The sequence below is a fragment of the Pyrus communis genome, chromosome 11 (genome assembly GCF_041283825.1).
Source record: "Pyrus communis isolate YQ-2024b chromosome 11, ASM4128382v1, whole genome shotgun sequence".
Classification (NCBI taxonomy): Eukaryota; Viridiplantae; Streptophyta; class Magnoliopsida; order Rosales; family Rosaceae; genus Pyrus; species Pyrus communis.
This window is the reverse complement of record NC_142575.1, coordinates 26,514,428-26,529,328: the sequence shown is the minus strand read 5'-3', so window position 1 is coordinate 26,529,328 and position 14,901 is coordinate 26,514,428. Positions and strand designations below refer to the sequence as shown.

Here is a 14,901-nt window from a genome sequence, read left to right as displayed (position 1 = left end):
AGCTCTAACTCCACCTGCACTCTGGGAGCGTGCATGACACTTGGCTCTTGCATTGGAGAGTGACATACACTTGGGTGAATATTTGGTTGGTTTGTGCAGACTGTAAACCCTTTCTGGGATTTGTATTTTATCTGGAATTAGATAAGATGTTATGTCCAGGCTTGGTTTTGCCATTTCAACGTCCTTTTTTGGGAGGATATAGAGAGGACAAGTAGACTGTGGGATGGGAGTTAGTAAAAAAGATGGGTGGAACTAGTAAAATTCACTAGAGTACAAATTCCTCAAACACAAATTAAGTAGCAACACAGAGACACAGCCATGTCGTTTAAGCACTTCACACCCAGACACTCGCAGTAGTTCCACCTTTCTTTTCTGCCCCATCTCTCTCTCTCCCCCTAAAACTTCATATTCTCCCTCAATAAAAAAAACACACCCATCCCCAACCTTAAATCCCAAGATCCAAAGCCAAACCCAGAAAACACACATACTCTAGCTCTCTCTCTCGCTCTCTCTAAAATTTATATTCTCTCTCTCAAAACATCAACCATTTGTCCATTTCAAATCTCCACACAAAACCCAAGTCTTTTTTCTCTCCCAAAACCCATTGAACGCACTAAAGTTCTCATCTTTGATCACCATTTTCTGCAGAAATGGCGACACCAATGCTGCTCATGACCTCAGAGCGGAGCACAACAAAACAACCCGCTAAAACCTTTTTCGGGTCCTACGATGAATCCAAACCCGAGCCCGCCAAACACACCAAACCCACAAAGAAATCGGCCGCCAAAGCCTCCTCAAACACTAAAAAGCAACCGCAAAGAGGCCTTGGAGTGGCTCAGCTGGAGCGCCTGAGGCTTCAAGAATCGAAGAAAATGACCGAAATACCCCAGCTCCAGCCCCGACCACAATTCCTCGATCTTCCTCTTCTTCCTCATCATCATCATCATCATCGGTACCAAAACCCCTTAACCCCACCCAACCCACTTAACAGTATTCCGGTGCAATACGGTGCATCCGGGCTCAATGGACCCGCGGTGATTAACGGCTGTGGTGGTTCTGCTGCTACTACAGCTGATTTTTATGGTTTGGTGGGTCAGAGGGTTGGGAATGGTTCTGTGTTTGGTTATGTTGGGGGGAATAATCTTGTGGCGAACCTGGATCCAGGTCCGTTTGGCTTTGGCGCCCCGGATCCGAGGGTTCAAAGTGGGGCTGTGTACGAGACCTCGAGAGAGCTCTCTTCAATGCCAAAGATACAATCTTTGTCTTCTGATTGCTGTGATCTCTGCCTCAAGGTCTTTACATTTTTGTGTTTTGTTATATATTCTATTTTATTTTTTAAAATATCCAACTTGTTTGGTTTCCGAGAAAACGTGGGAAAAATGAAGTCTTTGAAGCCAATGTGTTCCCTTTGTTTAACGAAGAGAAAAATTAATGAAAATTGCTTGAAAGAGGAAAATTAATGAAATGATTTGAAAACTTTGAATTTTAAAGGTAAAGACAAAATAAAGAGTAAAATAAATAATACCAGGTTCGACTTTTTAATGTAAAAACATGATTTTTCGTTAAAGTGAACAGTACCACATTCTTTTTGTTAAAACTCTCGTTATTAAGACTACTACTGTTACATTAGCAAGTAAGAGCATTTTTATTTAGGTTTAAATTTGCTGATCTCTTTTCTAGCTCATTTTTTAGGGGCTGCAGAAGAAGAGGTTCCTTAGTGGGAGTTATATGGGCTTCAACGACAGGAGTGACAAATCTGCGGCTGTTTCACCGATCAAGAGTTCTGATTTCCTCGGATTGGACGCTGAAGCTGGTGGTTTCGGTGCCGGAGTGGTGAATAGATCCGCCCGGTACCTGTGCCCCAGCAATCTTCTTGATGATCAGGTAGAACACAGCAAAAAAATTAATTAATTTTTATAGCTAGCTAGATAAAGAAAGAAAGAAACAAAAACCATCCAAGTATATTTACTTTTTCAGATACATTGAACAAATAAATTATAAATATTGTTATAGTGAATGATCAACTAATTTGATCGGCTGGATTATTGACTTTGTAGTATTTATTTGTAGGGTGTAGAGGTTAGGGCAGTGCACAGAAAGGGAGGGTCAGCTTGTGGTGGGATTTTCATGGAATACGAGTTTTTTCCAGCTGCTGATAATCAGAAAAGGGATGAGACCATGAAAAGAGGAGGCACATATCCCAAGGAGCTAGGGATGTTGCAGCTGCAAACAGTAGACGAAGAAGAAGAAGCTTCTGACATTACTGCTGCAACTAAAAATGGCTATGGGATTGGGGCAGCTGACAGTTATCATCATCATCATCACCACCATCATCACCATCATACTCCTGTTGATTTGTCACTCAAGCTTTCATTTTAGATGCTGTTGATCTGTAATGCATTTGGGAAAGAAAGAAACCCAGCTTATATATATACAGCTTTTTGTGCTTCCCTTTTGTTGTTAATTAAACTGACATATCTAGATATCTTCAGCGCCAAATTAATCAATATATTTGGATTAATGCATGTTTAAAGCTAGATAACTTCGAGTCCAATTAGTTTTGTTCATATATTTCGAGAAGCTAATTTCATCGCAGTTAGTTAACCAAATTTAGACTATTTTTTGCAACCCTGTAATATTTGATCATTGATTTTCTTCAATTATCTGATAATCGAAAATTAAGAGGAATATGTAAAAAAATTAAATAAGTGTATGGATAACAATATCTTGTTTTAATTCTGCCCTTAGATGTATGGAATACCTTACGGTTTGATAATTGTGGTATTGGTTGCCATACATGCTTTTCTATTTAATTTAATTATTCTGTTTAAACCAATGCTCTGTAGTATTTTAATTATAAGTTAACTATTTTGTAAACAAAGCAGGTCGAGAATCGAGAAAGCTATATATATATGTATGCATTATGAGTTCAGAAAAAATTGAAAAGGGTGTAAAAAGAAAATTGTGTATAAGCTGCTAGCTGGTCTGAGCAGTTTCTGTTTGCAAACCGATCAGACTGGATTTAATTAAAGGAATGAGCATCCTCTTTGGATCTGAGGATTTTGTGAATCTTACAATCACATCCGATCATCGTATATTGTGCGGTTAAAAATCATTGTAATTTTTTTTATTTAAAATTGAATATAAACAGTACCTAACGAAAACTGACTGCACAATATACGATGAATGAATGTGATTAGAGAATTCTTGAGATCCTCACAAAAAAGATCCTCATTCTAATTAAAGAAGCAAGCTAGCATTATAATTAAAAGATAAAACTGATCATACAGCCCTAGCTATATATATAGCTACAACCTTGAACTTTGTCCCCAATTGTCAATTGAATTGGTAAAGATTATTCTTTTCGCTAGATCAAAACCTAAGTTAGAGCCTTGTTGTTGGCAGTTCGTCTTTGTTGGCAATCTGTAAAAAGTAAAAATAAGAGTTTAAGACTCCGTTTGTAAATCCTCAAAGAGGCTTGTAGCATGCATTCGGAGGGGTAGCTTCCCTCCCCTAATTTTTTTGTAACAAAAAATATAGTAAAATTAATTAATTTTGTAATTTTTGTTGAGAAAAGCTAAAGGAGACTCTCTCAAACATTGGACTCTCTATGGACTTTCAATCATGTCATGTTTTCGTCACAATATTTTATAATATTGGTAAGTGAATTAACGTTAAACTATGAGATAATAGAGATTCTATGGAGAATCCCACATTAAAAGTCTCTTTTGCATTTCTAATTTAGGAAACTAATGAAAATGGTTTGAAAACTTTGAGTTTTAACGATAAAGACAAAATAAAGAGTAAAGGGAATAGTACCATGATTGACTTTTTAGTGTAAAAATGTGGTTTTTCGTTAAAATAAATAGTACCGGGAGCTTTTCATTAAAGTTCTCTTCTAATTTCTGTTTTAGAGTTTAGTTTTCAATCTCTCATGCGCTGAAACACAAAAAAGAATCTCTCTTTTCTGTTTACGGGAGATCAGATGATCAGTCAACAAACTAACCTTTGTGGTATATTTTGAAAAAAGTGAATTTATTAATCAATTAAGCTTATTTGTTTAACGACATGTCGTACTACAACTCTGATGTGCAGGGTATACTAAGCACACCAAAGCCAAGCTAAGCAAGGAGAAGAGCAGGTCATATTATTACATAAATATGCAGGCAGCAGCTGGCAGGTAACCTCACTGGGAGTCTGTAGGATTCAAAAAAACAAATCATACTTCTCAACGAGACGAAGAGAATGATATATTTCTTGACAGCTAACTCGTCGTGGTTTGGCAAAAAAATGCCTCGAAAATGGTGGTCCTTGCAAAAAAAAAAAAAAATATGGGGAAGCTTTCCCCTTGAGTTTCCTACGTCCAAACATCACCAAACTTCTTAAAATTACTTCAAACATACCCCAAGACACGATCTACAACTTTTGGATGAGGGTCGAGGCTTACCGTCACCGGAGAATGTGGAAACTCGTCGAAAAACTCAGTGAACAGTGGTGAACACTGTGCAACAAGTTTGGAAAAGTTTGGAGGGTTTTTCTTCGTTTCTGAGTTCACAGGGACAATGGTGGTGGTGCCATGGTAGTTGTTGTTTGCTGTGTGTTGCTGTTTGTGTGTGTAAAGCTCTCGGGGAGGGTTGGTTTTGAGAGAGAAGGAGAGAGTCGAGAGAGATAACTTAGAGAGATAGAGAGTTTTGAGAGAGCAGTATATCAGAAATGGGAAAAAGAAGAGGGGGTCACGGGGAAAAAAATGAGAGGATTGGGAGACAAGAATCCATTGTGGGCCCAAGTGGCTCACACATTAAGGTCACTAAAGACGAAATATGAAATATCCTAAAAACCTTTGACATTTTGAAATGACATCGAAGGACCAAAGCAAAAAAAGAATTCTCTTTCCTATTCACTATCTCTCTGCAACTATTTCAGTTCTTTCAATTAAATATCTTCTTCATTTTCTATTCCTCTAGTTTAATCATATATAATAGTTGTTCAAAACATTTTACTACTAAAATAATTATTTAAAAACTAAAATGAAATGGGAGACCGAAAGAAGGAATTGAGCTTGAAGAGATGAGATTTGGTTGTCGCGAATTTGGAATGGGGCATAAGGATGAAATTTTGGGAATGCAACATAACGCTTGATTGTGGGATTTGGAAGGGGGAGAGAAGGGGTTGGGTTGGGAGTCCAGAGAGTGCAAGAATGAGAGTTTGGAATTCATTAGAGATTTAGGAAGTGACCAGATTCTAAAATTCTAACTGGAATAAAAATTGGGAAGGGAGACCTTGGCTGTGAGTGGAGGTTCGGTTGAATTTATCAACACTTTAAGATATTGGTGTGAGTCTAGCAGCATTCTTATATATACTAGTTTCTTGCCACACATCTACACGTATGACAATTGACTCTTTTTATATTTCATGCACTTATTTTACATATTATTTTATTTATTAAAATATATTTGAAAAAAAGGAATGTAACCACCTACAATCTCATTACATTTTTTTTAAGGAAAACTAATGAAAACAACTTGAAAATTTTGAGTTTTAACGATAAGGACAAAATAAAGTGTAAAGTGAATAGTATTAGGATTAACTTTTTAGTGTAAAAATGTGGTTTTTTGTTAAAGTAAATAGTACCGGGAGCTTTTCGTTAAAGTTCCATTTGTTTTATTTTTGATTGTCTTTATTTTTTGAAATTGTAATGAGAGAATGATAATTTGGGTTTTATGAAAGATTAACCTTTTTGCCATTTTCGATCTATATATATGTATGTGTGTACGCGCGCTCGCGCGCGCAAGCCTTTTATTGGAAGGGATATCTATTTTTTGTTTTTTAAATGGAAATTAGATATGGGACCTACTTTACCTCGAATTTTAACGATCGAACCATCTATTTTGTAGGTTTCGGTTCATAGATCATTTCAATTTAATTTGAAACTATTTTCCCATTTAATTGTTACGATAAAATTTTAATGTTTCTTAGAATATAGTATTTGTCAACATCTTTGGACTCAATTGGATGCATCATATATTTCCGATTTGGTTAATAATTTGCAAGAAGGATGTATAAGGTGCAACTTACAAAATAGACGGTTTGAGTCGTTAAAATTCAACGTGATATGCCCCCACATACAACATCATTAAAACATTTTAATTCCATACATTTACTTATCATTTCATTCAATTTCATAAATCCTTTAAAAAATAATCAGTTGAGTTAACCGTTAAATGATGATGTGGCAAAGGAGTCCTGGGGTGAGAAGAGGTGGGGGTGAAGGTTGATGTGCATGGTGATTAGATGAGTTTTTGATACGCCCCGATCTCGGTGTCCAAAGGACAACGGGATGGCCACGTGCGGGCCGACATCCAACGGTGACGCAAGCCATTTAATGAATGCATATGTCGACAACATGTGAAACATACATATAATTTTCGCGTGTAACCACACAATGTAATAAACAAGTACAAGCCTTAATAAAAAAAATATAATATTCAATAGCTAACAATATAAAAGTGATAATGCATGACATGTTCAAAGCATACTACTAATTAGAAATACAAGCGGAATGAATATTAGAAAGTGCAATTAAAAGAGATGTCCTACGCATAGAGGAAGACACAAATTCACTGATATGGGAATGCCTCGTAGCTTGGGTCATATGCCTCGCTCCTAGGTCATAAAGGGGCGTAAAACAAAACATGAGTGGACCAAGTTTATATATAAGTAATACTAAAACAATTATACTTTAATGTACAAACCCCTAGCTTTAAAAACTCATATACCATAATAAGTAATAGGTTTTTCGAAAAACCTAACATGCCATAAAACTTTCATAAAACATATATCGTATATAGTGTGCTTAGTAGTGATATCACAATCGCCCGAAGGCCCTACATCACCCTCCCGAAGGCATATATAAATCTTCCACCCTAAGGCCCTACATCGCCTGCTCAAAGGCATATATAAATCTTCCGTCCGAAGGCCCCACATCGCTCGCCCAAAGGTATATATAAATATCATTGGCCCGTAAGCACATAGTATGAATAACCACTAAGTAAACATAGAAAATCATGAACATAATCTTTCCAAAATATATCTCATCGAAGCTCAATAGCTCAAATATCATATCATAAATCATATTCATAAATATCTCAGTAACGTAAATTCGATAAAGCATGATAATTCATAAAGCGTAAATTTGATTTACTCATAAACGTTTCATAAAACGTAGTCAAAATCATGCTTTTCATGTATCCATTTCTAGTAATAAAATCATGCATTTTGGAAGGGTCCACCCACAGATACTCCGTCGCAGAAGAGTCGTTCAAACTAGGGAAGACGGAAACACCACTAACAAACGCACCTAAGCACATAAAAGACCAATTAATAAAACTCTACTAAAAGGATTGAATTTGGGAAAACAGATATTGTAAACGAATTCAGAATGTCGAAAAACCTAGAGGGACCTAGGGTTCCCCCACGTGCCACCACGGGAGGCTACACACCACTGCACGCTCTGAGATAGGTCGCCGGAAAAGTCGCAGGCACAACGGTGGAGCACAGTACCTCTGGCGATGAAGCGTGTGCTCCACGCGCCAGCCATGGCAGCCCTCCACGCGCACCCACGCGCCACCTTTGAAAATATGGGAATTTCCCAGATTTTTCCTCCAACTTCAAGAGCCTATTCCGAGCTCGATAAAAGTCCAAATCGAGTGATTCAAAAGCCAAAGTGTAGTTAGGAATATGCATAAGAGATTTATACCAAGTTGGCACCGAGTGGTGTTAGAGTTGGCTGAAAAATGGCCTGAAAGTTAACTGGTCCGTGGGAAACTGGGGAACTCGCCAAAAACTGGGTAAACTTCAAATGTTCATAACTTCTTTAATACTCAACAAAATTGAGTGATTAAAAAAAAATCATACTTCTCAACAAGATGAAGAGAATGGTATATTTCTTGACGGATAACTCGTCGTGGTTTGGCAAAAAAATGCCTCAAAAGTGGTGGTTCTCGTAAAAAAAAAAACTGAGGAAGCTTTCCCCGTGAGTTTCCTACATCCAAACATCACCAAACTTCTTAAAATTACTTCCAAACATACCCCAAGACACGATCTACAACTTTTGGATGAAGGTTGAGGCTTACCTTCACCGGAGAATGTGGAAACTCGTCGAAAAACTCGGTGAATAGTGGTGAATACTGTGCAGCGAGTTTGGAAAAGTTTGGAGGTTTTTTCTTCGTTTCTGAGTTCACAGGGACGATGGTGATGGGGCCATGGTAGTTGTTGTTTGCTGTGTTTGTTGTTTATGTGTGTAAAGCCCTCGGGGAGGGTTGGTTTTGAGAGAGAAAGAGAGAGTCAAGAAAGAGAACTTAGAGAGATAGAGAGTTTTGAGAGAGAGGTATATCAGAAATGGGAATATAGAGAGTTTTGAGAGAGGTACATCAGAAATGGGAAAAAAAGGGGTTCATGGGGAAAAAATGAGAGGATTGGGAGACAAGAATCCATTGCAGGCCCTAATAGTTCACACATTAAGGTCACTAAAGACGAAACATGAAATATCCGGAAAACCTTCAACGTTTCAAAACGTAAAGTCTTCGTTATAACTCCAAATTCAAATCCATTCATGCTCATGCGTTCATGGTGATGAGTACAATAAGAATAAGCTAAGAAAATTAGTTATAAGAGTTACGTCGAGATGGTCAACAAAAGTCAACATTCATGCCTTAAGGGTAATTTGGTAATTTCATATATCCGATAATATAAAATACGACAAATTTAGGGTGGGGTATCACACTCTACCCCCTTAAGGGAATTTCGTCCCCGAAATTTACTACCTCAAGTAAACAGGTATAGATATTGACTCTTCATCAGTTCTTCTATTTCCCACATCGTTTCCTCAACTACGTGGTTTCTCCACAACGCCTTTACAATTGGGATGACCTTATTTCTCAGGGCTTTATCTTGTCGGTCGATAATTGCCACTAGCTCCTCAACATAACTCATGTCTTGACTCACTTATAACGGTTGCAGTTGTAAAACATGAGATGGATCTGATTCGTACTTCAGAAGCATGGAAACATGAAATATATCATGTATATGTGACAACTTTGGTGGTAACTTTAATTTATAAGCAACCGCGCCAATTCTCTCTGTGATTCTGTAGGGCCGATATATCGAGGACTCAACTTCCCTCACTTACCAAAACGAACCACACCCTTCCAAGGTGACAACTTCCGAATGACAAAATCACCAATCTCATACTCACGATCCTTAGAATGTCAATCAGTGATGCTCTTCTGTCGATCTTGCGTCGTTTTCAAATTCCTCTTTATCAACTGGATGTTAGTATTAGTGGTGTCGACAATTTCTGGCCCTATTAACACCCGCTCACCAACCTCAATCTCGCACAGTGGTGTTCGGCACGCCTTTCCATACAGTGCTTCAAAATGTTATGCCGATGCTGGAGTGGGAACTGTTATTGTACGTAAACTCAATCAATGGAAAATAATTATCCCAACTACCTTTCCATTAGAGAACACACACCCTCAACATGTCCTCCAAAGTTTGGATCGTCGTCTCAGATTGACCATCAGTTTATGGGTGATAGGTAGTGCTGTACTAAAGTTGAGTATTTATGGCGTCATGGAATGCTCTCCAAAATCTAGAGGTGAATCTTGGATCTTTGTTTGAAACAATGGTGATGGGTACACCGTGAAGTTCAACAATATTATTAATGAACAACTATGCTAGCTTTTCCAACGTGTAATTTTGTCGAATTGATAACAAATGAGCAGTCTTAATAAGCCTATCCACAATCACCTATATGTCATCAAACCTTGACCGTGTGCTCGGTAATCCATACATAAAATCCATTGTGATATCCTTCCACTTCCAAGTTAGTATATGGAGATTCTACATTAGCCCTTCTGGTCCGTGTCTATCCGCTTTCACTTGCTGGCAAATTATACATATTTTCACATAGTCTGCAACATCCCGTTTCATCTTATACCAATAGTAGAATAGACATATAATGTGATACAACTTAGTATTTCCTAGGTGCATGGCATTCGCCAAAATGTGAGCTTCATCAAGTATTTTCTTTTTCACGACTTCATTGTTTTTAGGCACGAATAATCTATTCCCCATCATCAAGGCTCTATCTCTTTGGATCCTCAAATCTCACCTCAAACCATTATGCACCTGTTCTTTTAGGTATAGACACTACTGATCATGTTCTTGAGCTTCCTAAACCAGATCTACCAAAATGGGCCTAATTTGGAAGTGCATCAACAATGCTCCCTGGGGATCTGGCGTCACTACAATGCCGATTCCTTTAAGAGAAATAATAACGGAACATGGATAGCTTGTAGGGAGACAAGCTGTCCATAGGATTTCCAGCTAAGAGCGTCCACTATGATATTTGTGTGACCATGATGATACTCAATAGTGAAATTGTAATCACTAATAAGTTTCATCCACATTCTCTGTCTCAAGTTTAACTCCTTCTGGGTGAAAACATACATTAAGCCCTTGTGATCCGTAAAGATGCAGCACTTCTTGTCGTATAGGTAATGTCGCCAAATTTTCAAAGCAAAGATTATTGTTCCATGTTCTAGATCACGAGAGGATTGAGTTGTTTGGAAGCATAAGCAATGACTTTCCCATGCTGCATCAAAACACAATCCAAACCTGACAATGATGCATCACTAAAGATTTCAAACTCATCGCCATCGTCCAGAAGAGCAAGGATGGGGGCATGAGTAAGATGATGTTTAAGCACCTGAAAACTCTGTTCACAATTTTCATCCCATTCGAATTTGACTCCCTTCCGGGTTAATTTAGTAAGAGGCAAGGCAATCACCAAGAAATCATGCACAAAGCTTTAGTAATAACTAGCTAGCCCAAGAAAACTCTTCACTTCTGTGACATTCCTCGATTGTTCTCACATAAATACTGCAGAAATCTTCTGAGGGTCTAAACAAATTCCCAAAGCGGAAACCACATACTAGAGGAAACTGATTTGGTCCAGCCCAAATTGACACTTACTAAACTTCGCATACAACTGATGCTTCCTCAATTTCTCTAACACCAACTTTAAATGTTTCGTATGCTCGACATTACCCTTGGAGTAAATCAAGATGTCATCAATAAATACAATCACAAACCGATCAAGATACGGTATGAAAACTCTATACATCCAATTCATAAATGTTGCAAATGTATTCGTTAATCCAAAAGGCATGACACAAAATTCATAGTGTCTATACCGAGTGTGAAATGCGATCTTCGGTACATCTTCATTCTGAATTAGTAGTTGATGGTAACCCGAACATAGATCGATCTTAAAGAATACCCGAGCACTCTCAATTGATCAAACAAGTCATCAATATGAGGTAGGGATAACGATTCTTCACTGTCACCCGATTAAGTTGTCTATAATCGATTCAGAGTCTCATGGACCCATCATTCTTCTTCACAAATAGTACATGAGTGCCCCAGGGAGACATGCTGGGTTGGACATAGCCTTTATCCACAAGCTTCTGAAGTTGAATCTTTAACTCCCTCAATTTAGCTAGTGTCATTCGATATGGTGCTAAAGAAATAGGGTTAGTACCTGGAAGTAAGTAGATGGTGAATTCAACTTCCCTCGCAGGTGGTAACCCTGGCAAATCTTCAGGAAAGACATCGCTGAATTCATTCACCACTAGCACTTCCCCAACACATATGGAAAGTTCACCCTACTTGACCACGTGAGCCAAGAATCCCACATAACCCTTTTGCAATAACTTCGTCGTCCTAATGGCAAAAATAATACTATTTTGGATAATCATTCGCTTACCCTGAAATGTGATTGATGGTCATCCTTGCTTATCAAATGTCATCAATTTATCTTTACAATCGACATATGTATTGTGCTTAGATAGCCAATTTATTCCTAAAATGATATCGAACTTCAAAAGTTTAAAATGAATCAAATTGACCTCTATAAGTTCCCCTTCAACTATAATTGGGCAATCCCTAAATTCCCATTGTGCATAAAATAAATCTCCAGGGGGCAATTGTATAAACATATCAAACCCAAGCGATGTAGGTTGCGGGTTCACAACCGGTGCAAATTGTGGAGATATGAATGAATATCTAGCACCCGGATCAATCAGAACATGAGCCCAATGACCAAAAACAAGTGAAGTACCCATGATAACTCTTGGTTCCTGCTCTGCCTCCCGCTGAGTCATGGCATTGATACGTTTGTAGGATCTTGCTTTGCCTTCCGCTGAACCATCACTACGACCTTTACGAGTCCTAACACCCTAATTATTACGGCCTGCTCAGTTACCATGAGCACGACTGCTAGAAGCTACACCAGAATACTGTGGTTGTCTCTGAACAGGATTCTGAGTACCCGAACTACTACTTCCACCATAACCTGAACTAGAAGTAAGATTTTCTGGTGATTTTCTGGTGGGCGCACATTAGCGTAATTACGGGCAATATGTCTAGTGCCACCACACCTGAAACACGTGTTTGCATCTGCATTACATACTCCCCAATGACATCTACCACAACACGCATAAACTGTGATCGTTGGATTAAAGTGATTGAAAGATTGTCTCACTATCTCATTGCCAGATCCTTCACTGGAAGATTTTGAACCTTGACCACGAAATTTGAATGAAAATGAGTGTTTAGGATCGAAAGAAGAAGAAGAAGAAGTGGAAGGCTCCCTCATGCTCCGAGATAAGAAACTTTGACATTGCAAATTCTGATTTTGAGGTTGATTCTAGGTAACTCTGTTCCAACGCGACTGCTCAATCCTCAAAGCTGCTTGAACCATCTCTTCATAGGATGCATAAGTTTGTGGTGCTAAAAGTTCACAAATGTCATCATTTAGAGCAATTTCAAGTTATACAATCATCTATCATAGGTTTCTATAGACTGGGATGTGGTGTCTCGCCAATCGTTGAAAAGTACTATCTAACTCTATGATCGTTAAGTTGCCCTAGTGAAAACTCAAGAATTTCTGTCTCTTTCTCAACTGGTATTCGGGGCTTAGAAAGTGTTTACTAAAGAGTCTCTTGAAAGTAGCCTAAGTCATCATCGAGTTAGATGGCTGAGAGTCATTCAATGATTTCCACCAAAATCTCGCATTACCCTTGAGAAATTAACCTGCGGTCTTTGGCCACTCAGCCGTTGGGTAGAACATACCGTCCAGAGTATCCCTAATCTTCTCGAGCTAATCTTTGACCTCATCACAAACACCATTACATTCAGCTCAGTAACACTGTGACTCCAAGCAATTTCCATGTAAGTATGACTTTGTCCGCTATTCCTAGGGAAAACGTGTCGTAAAGTGGAGGCTAAATGCTGAATCCCACCCATCAAACCAAAACGAGGCCGATGAGGCATATTCTCACTACTAGTGTCCATGATTCTGATAATAGGCAAACAAGATTTAGTAAGACGAAAGATTGTGGTTGCATGAAGGATTATGACTACCAAGTGGAAAGAATGACGTCCTAAGTATGCTCTGATACCAATCTGACATGTTCCAATCCCGATGTCTGAATGACAACGGAATGACCGCGTGCTGGTCGACACCCGAAGGTGACGCAAGCCATTTAATGAATGCATATGCCAAGAACATGTGAAACATGTATATAATTTTTCGCACGTAACCACGCAATGTAATAAACAAGTACAAGCCTTAATAAACAAATATAATATTCAATAGCCAAGAATTTAAAAGTGATAATACATGACATGTTCAGACCATGCTACTAATTCGAAACACAAGCGGAAGGAATATTAGAAAGTGTGATTACAAGAGATGTCTTACGCAGGAAGAGGGACACAAATTCACTGATATGGGAATGCATCCTAGCTCGGGTTGTATGCCTCGTTTCGAGGTCCTGAGGGGGTGCAAAACAAAACATGAGTGGACCAAGCTTATATATAAGTAATACTAAAACAATTATACTTCATTGTACTAACCCCCAACATTAGAAAACTTATATAGCATAATAAGTAATAGGTTTTCCGAAAACCCTAGCATGCGCTAAAACTTTCATAAAACATATACTGTATATAGTGTACTTAGTAGTGGTATCATAATCGCCCGAAGGTCCTACATCACCCGCTCGAAGGCATGTATAAATCTTCCACCGAAGGCCCTACATTGCCCGCCCAAAGGCATATATAAATCTTCCACCCGAAAGCCCTACATCGCTCACCCGAAGGCATATATAAATATCATTCGCCCGCTCTACATCGCCGCCTGAAGGCATATATAAATATCATTTGCCCATAGGCACATAGTATGAATAACCACTAAGTAAGCATAGAAAATCATGAGCATAATCTTTCCAAAATATATCTCATCGGAGCTCAATAGCTCAAACATCATATCATAAATCATATTCATAAATATCTCAGTAACGTAAATTTGATAAAACATGATAATTCATAAAGTGTAAATCTGATTTACTCATAAACGTTTCATAAAACGTAGTCATAAAATCATGCTTTTCATGTATGCATTTCTAGTAATAAAATCATGCATTTTGGAATGGGTCCACACATAGATGCTTTGTTACCGAAGAGCCGTTCGAACTAGAGAGGACGAAAACACTACTAACAAATGCACCTAAGAACATAAAGGGACAAATTAATAAAATTTTCCTAAAATGATTGAATTTGGGAAAACAAACATCATAAACATATTCAGGATGTTGAAAAACCTAAAGCAAGACCTGGGGTTCCCCTAAATGCCACAGGGCGGTGGCCCGAAAGGCCACGCGCCACCGTATTCGCCGAGATGGGTCATTAGAAAATTCATCAGTGCCACCGTGGATGGCGGCGAAGACGCGTGTGCTCCACACACCGGCCATAGTCACCCTTCACGAGCACCCACGT

The 14,901-nt window shown here is 38.4% G+C and overlaps 2 protein-coding genes across 2 annotated transcripts; both read left to right on the top strand.

The window, feature by feature from the left end:
- The first annotated feature begins 415 nt into the window (after positions 1–415).
- On the top strand, positions 416–1,718 carry LOC148693188 (uncharacterized). The gene is made up of 2 exons (XM_088680328.1): positions 416–1,308; positions 1,693–1,718. The coding sequence occupies exons 1-2, from the start codon at positions 651–653 to the stop codon at positions 1,716–1,718; spliced, it is 684 nt and encodes a 227-aa protein (XP_088536454.1). The 5' UTR covers positions 416–650.
- LOC148693187 (uncharacterized) lies at positions 1,706–2,379 on the top strand. Its single transcript, XM_088680662.1, has 2 exons — positions 1,706–1,884; positions 2,071–2,379. The coding sequence occupies exons 1-2, from the start codon at positions 1,729–1,731 to the stop codon at positions 2,377–2,379; spliced, it is 465 nt and encodes a 154-aa protein (XP_088536788.1). The 5' UTR covers positions 1,706–1,728.
- Positions 2,380–14,901: the final 12,522 nt, after the last annotated feature.

Bases quoted from the DNA above. Each gene is read 5' to 3' on its own strand.
- LOC148693188 (XM_088680328.1), top strand. From the start codon at position 651: ATGGCGACACCAATGCTGCTCATGACCTCAGAGCGGAGCACAACAAAA. The intron at 1,309-1,692 runs GTTTTGTTATAT...CTCATTTTTTAG, and splicing joins CAAGGTCTTTACATTTTTGT to GGGCTGCAGAAGAAGAGGTT.
- LOC148693187 (XM_088680662.1), top strand. From the start codon at position 1,729: ATGGGCTTCAACGACAGGAGTGACAAATCTGCGGCTGTTTCACCGATC. The intron at 1,885-2,070 runs GTAGAACACAGC...ATTTATTTGTAG, and splicing joins GCAATCTTCTTGATGATCAG to GGTGTAGAGGTTAGGGCAGT.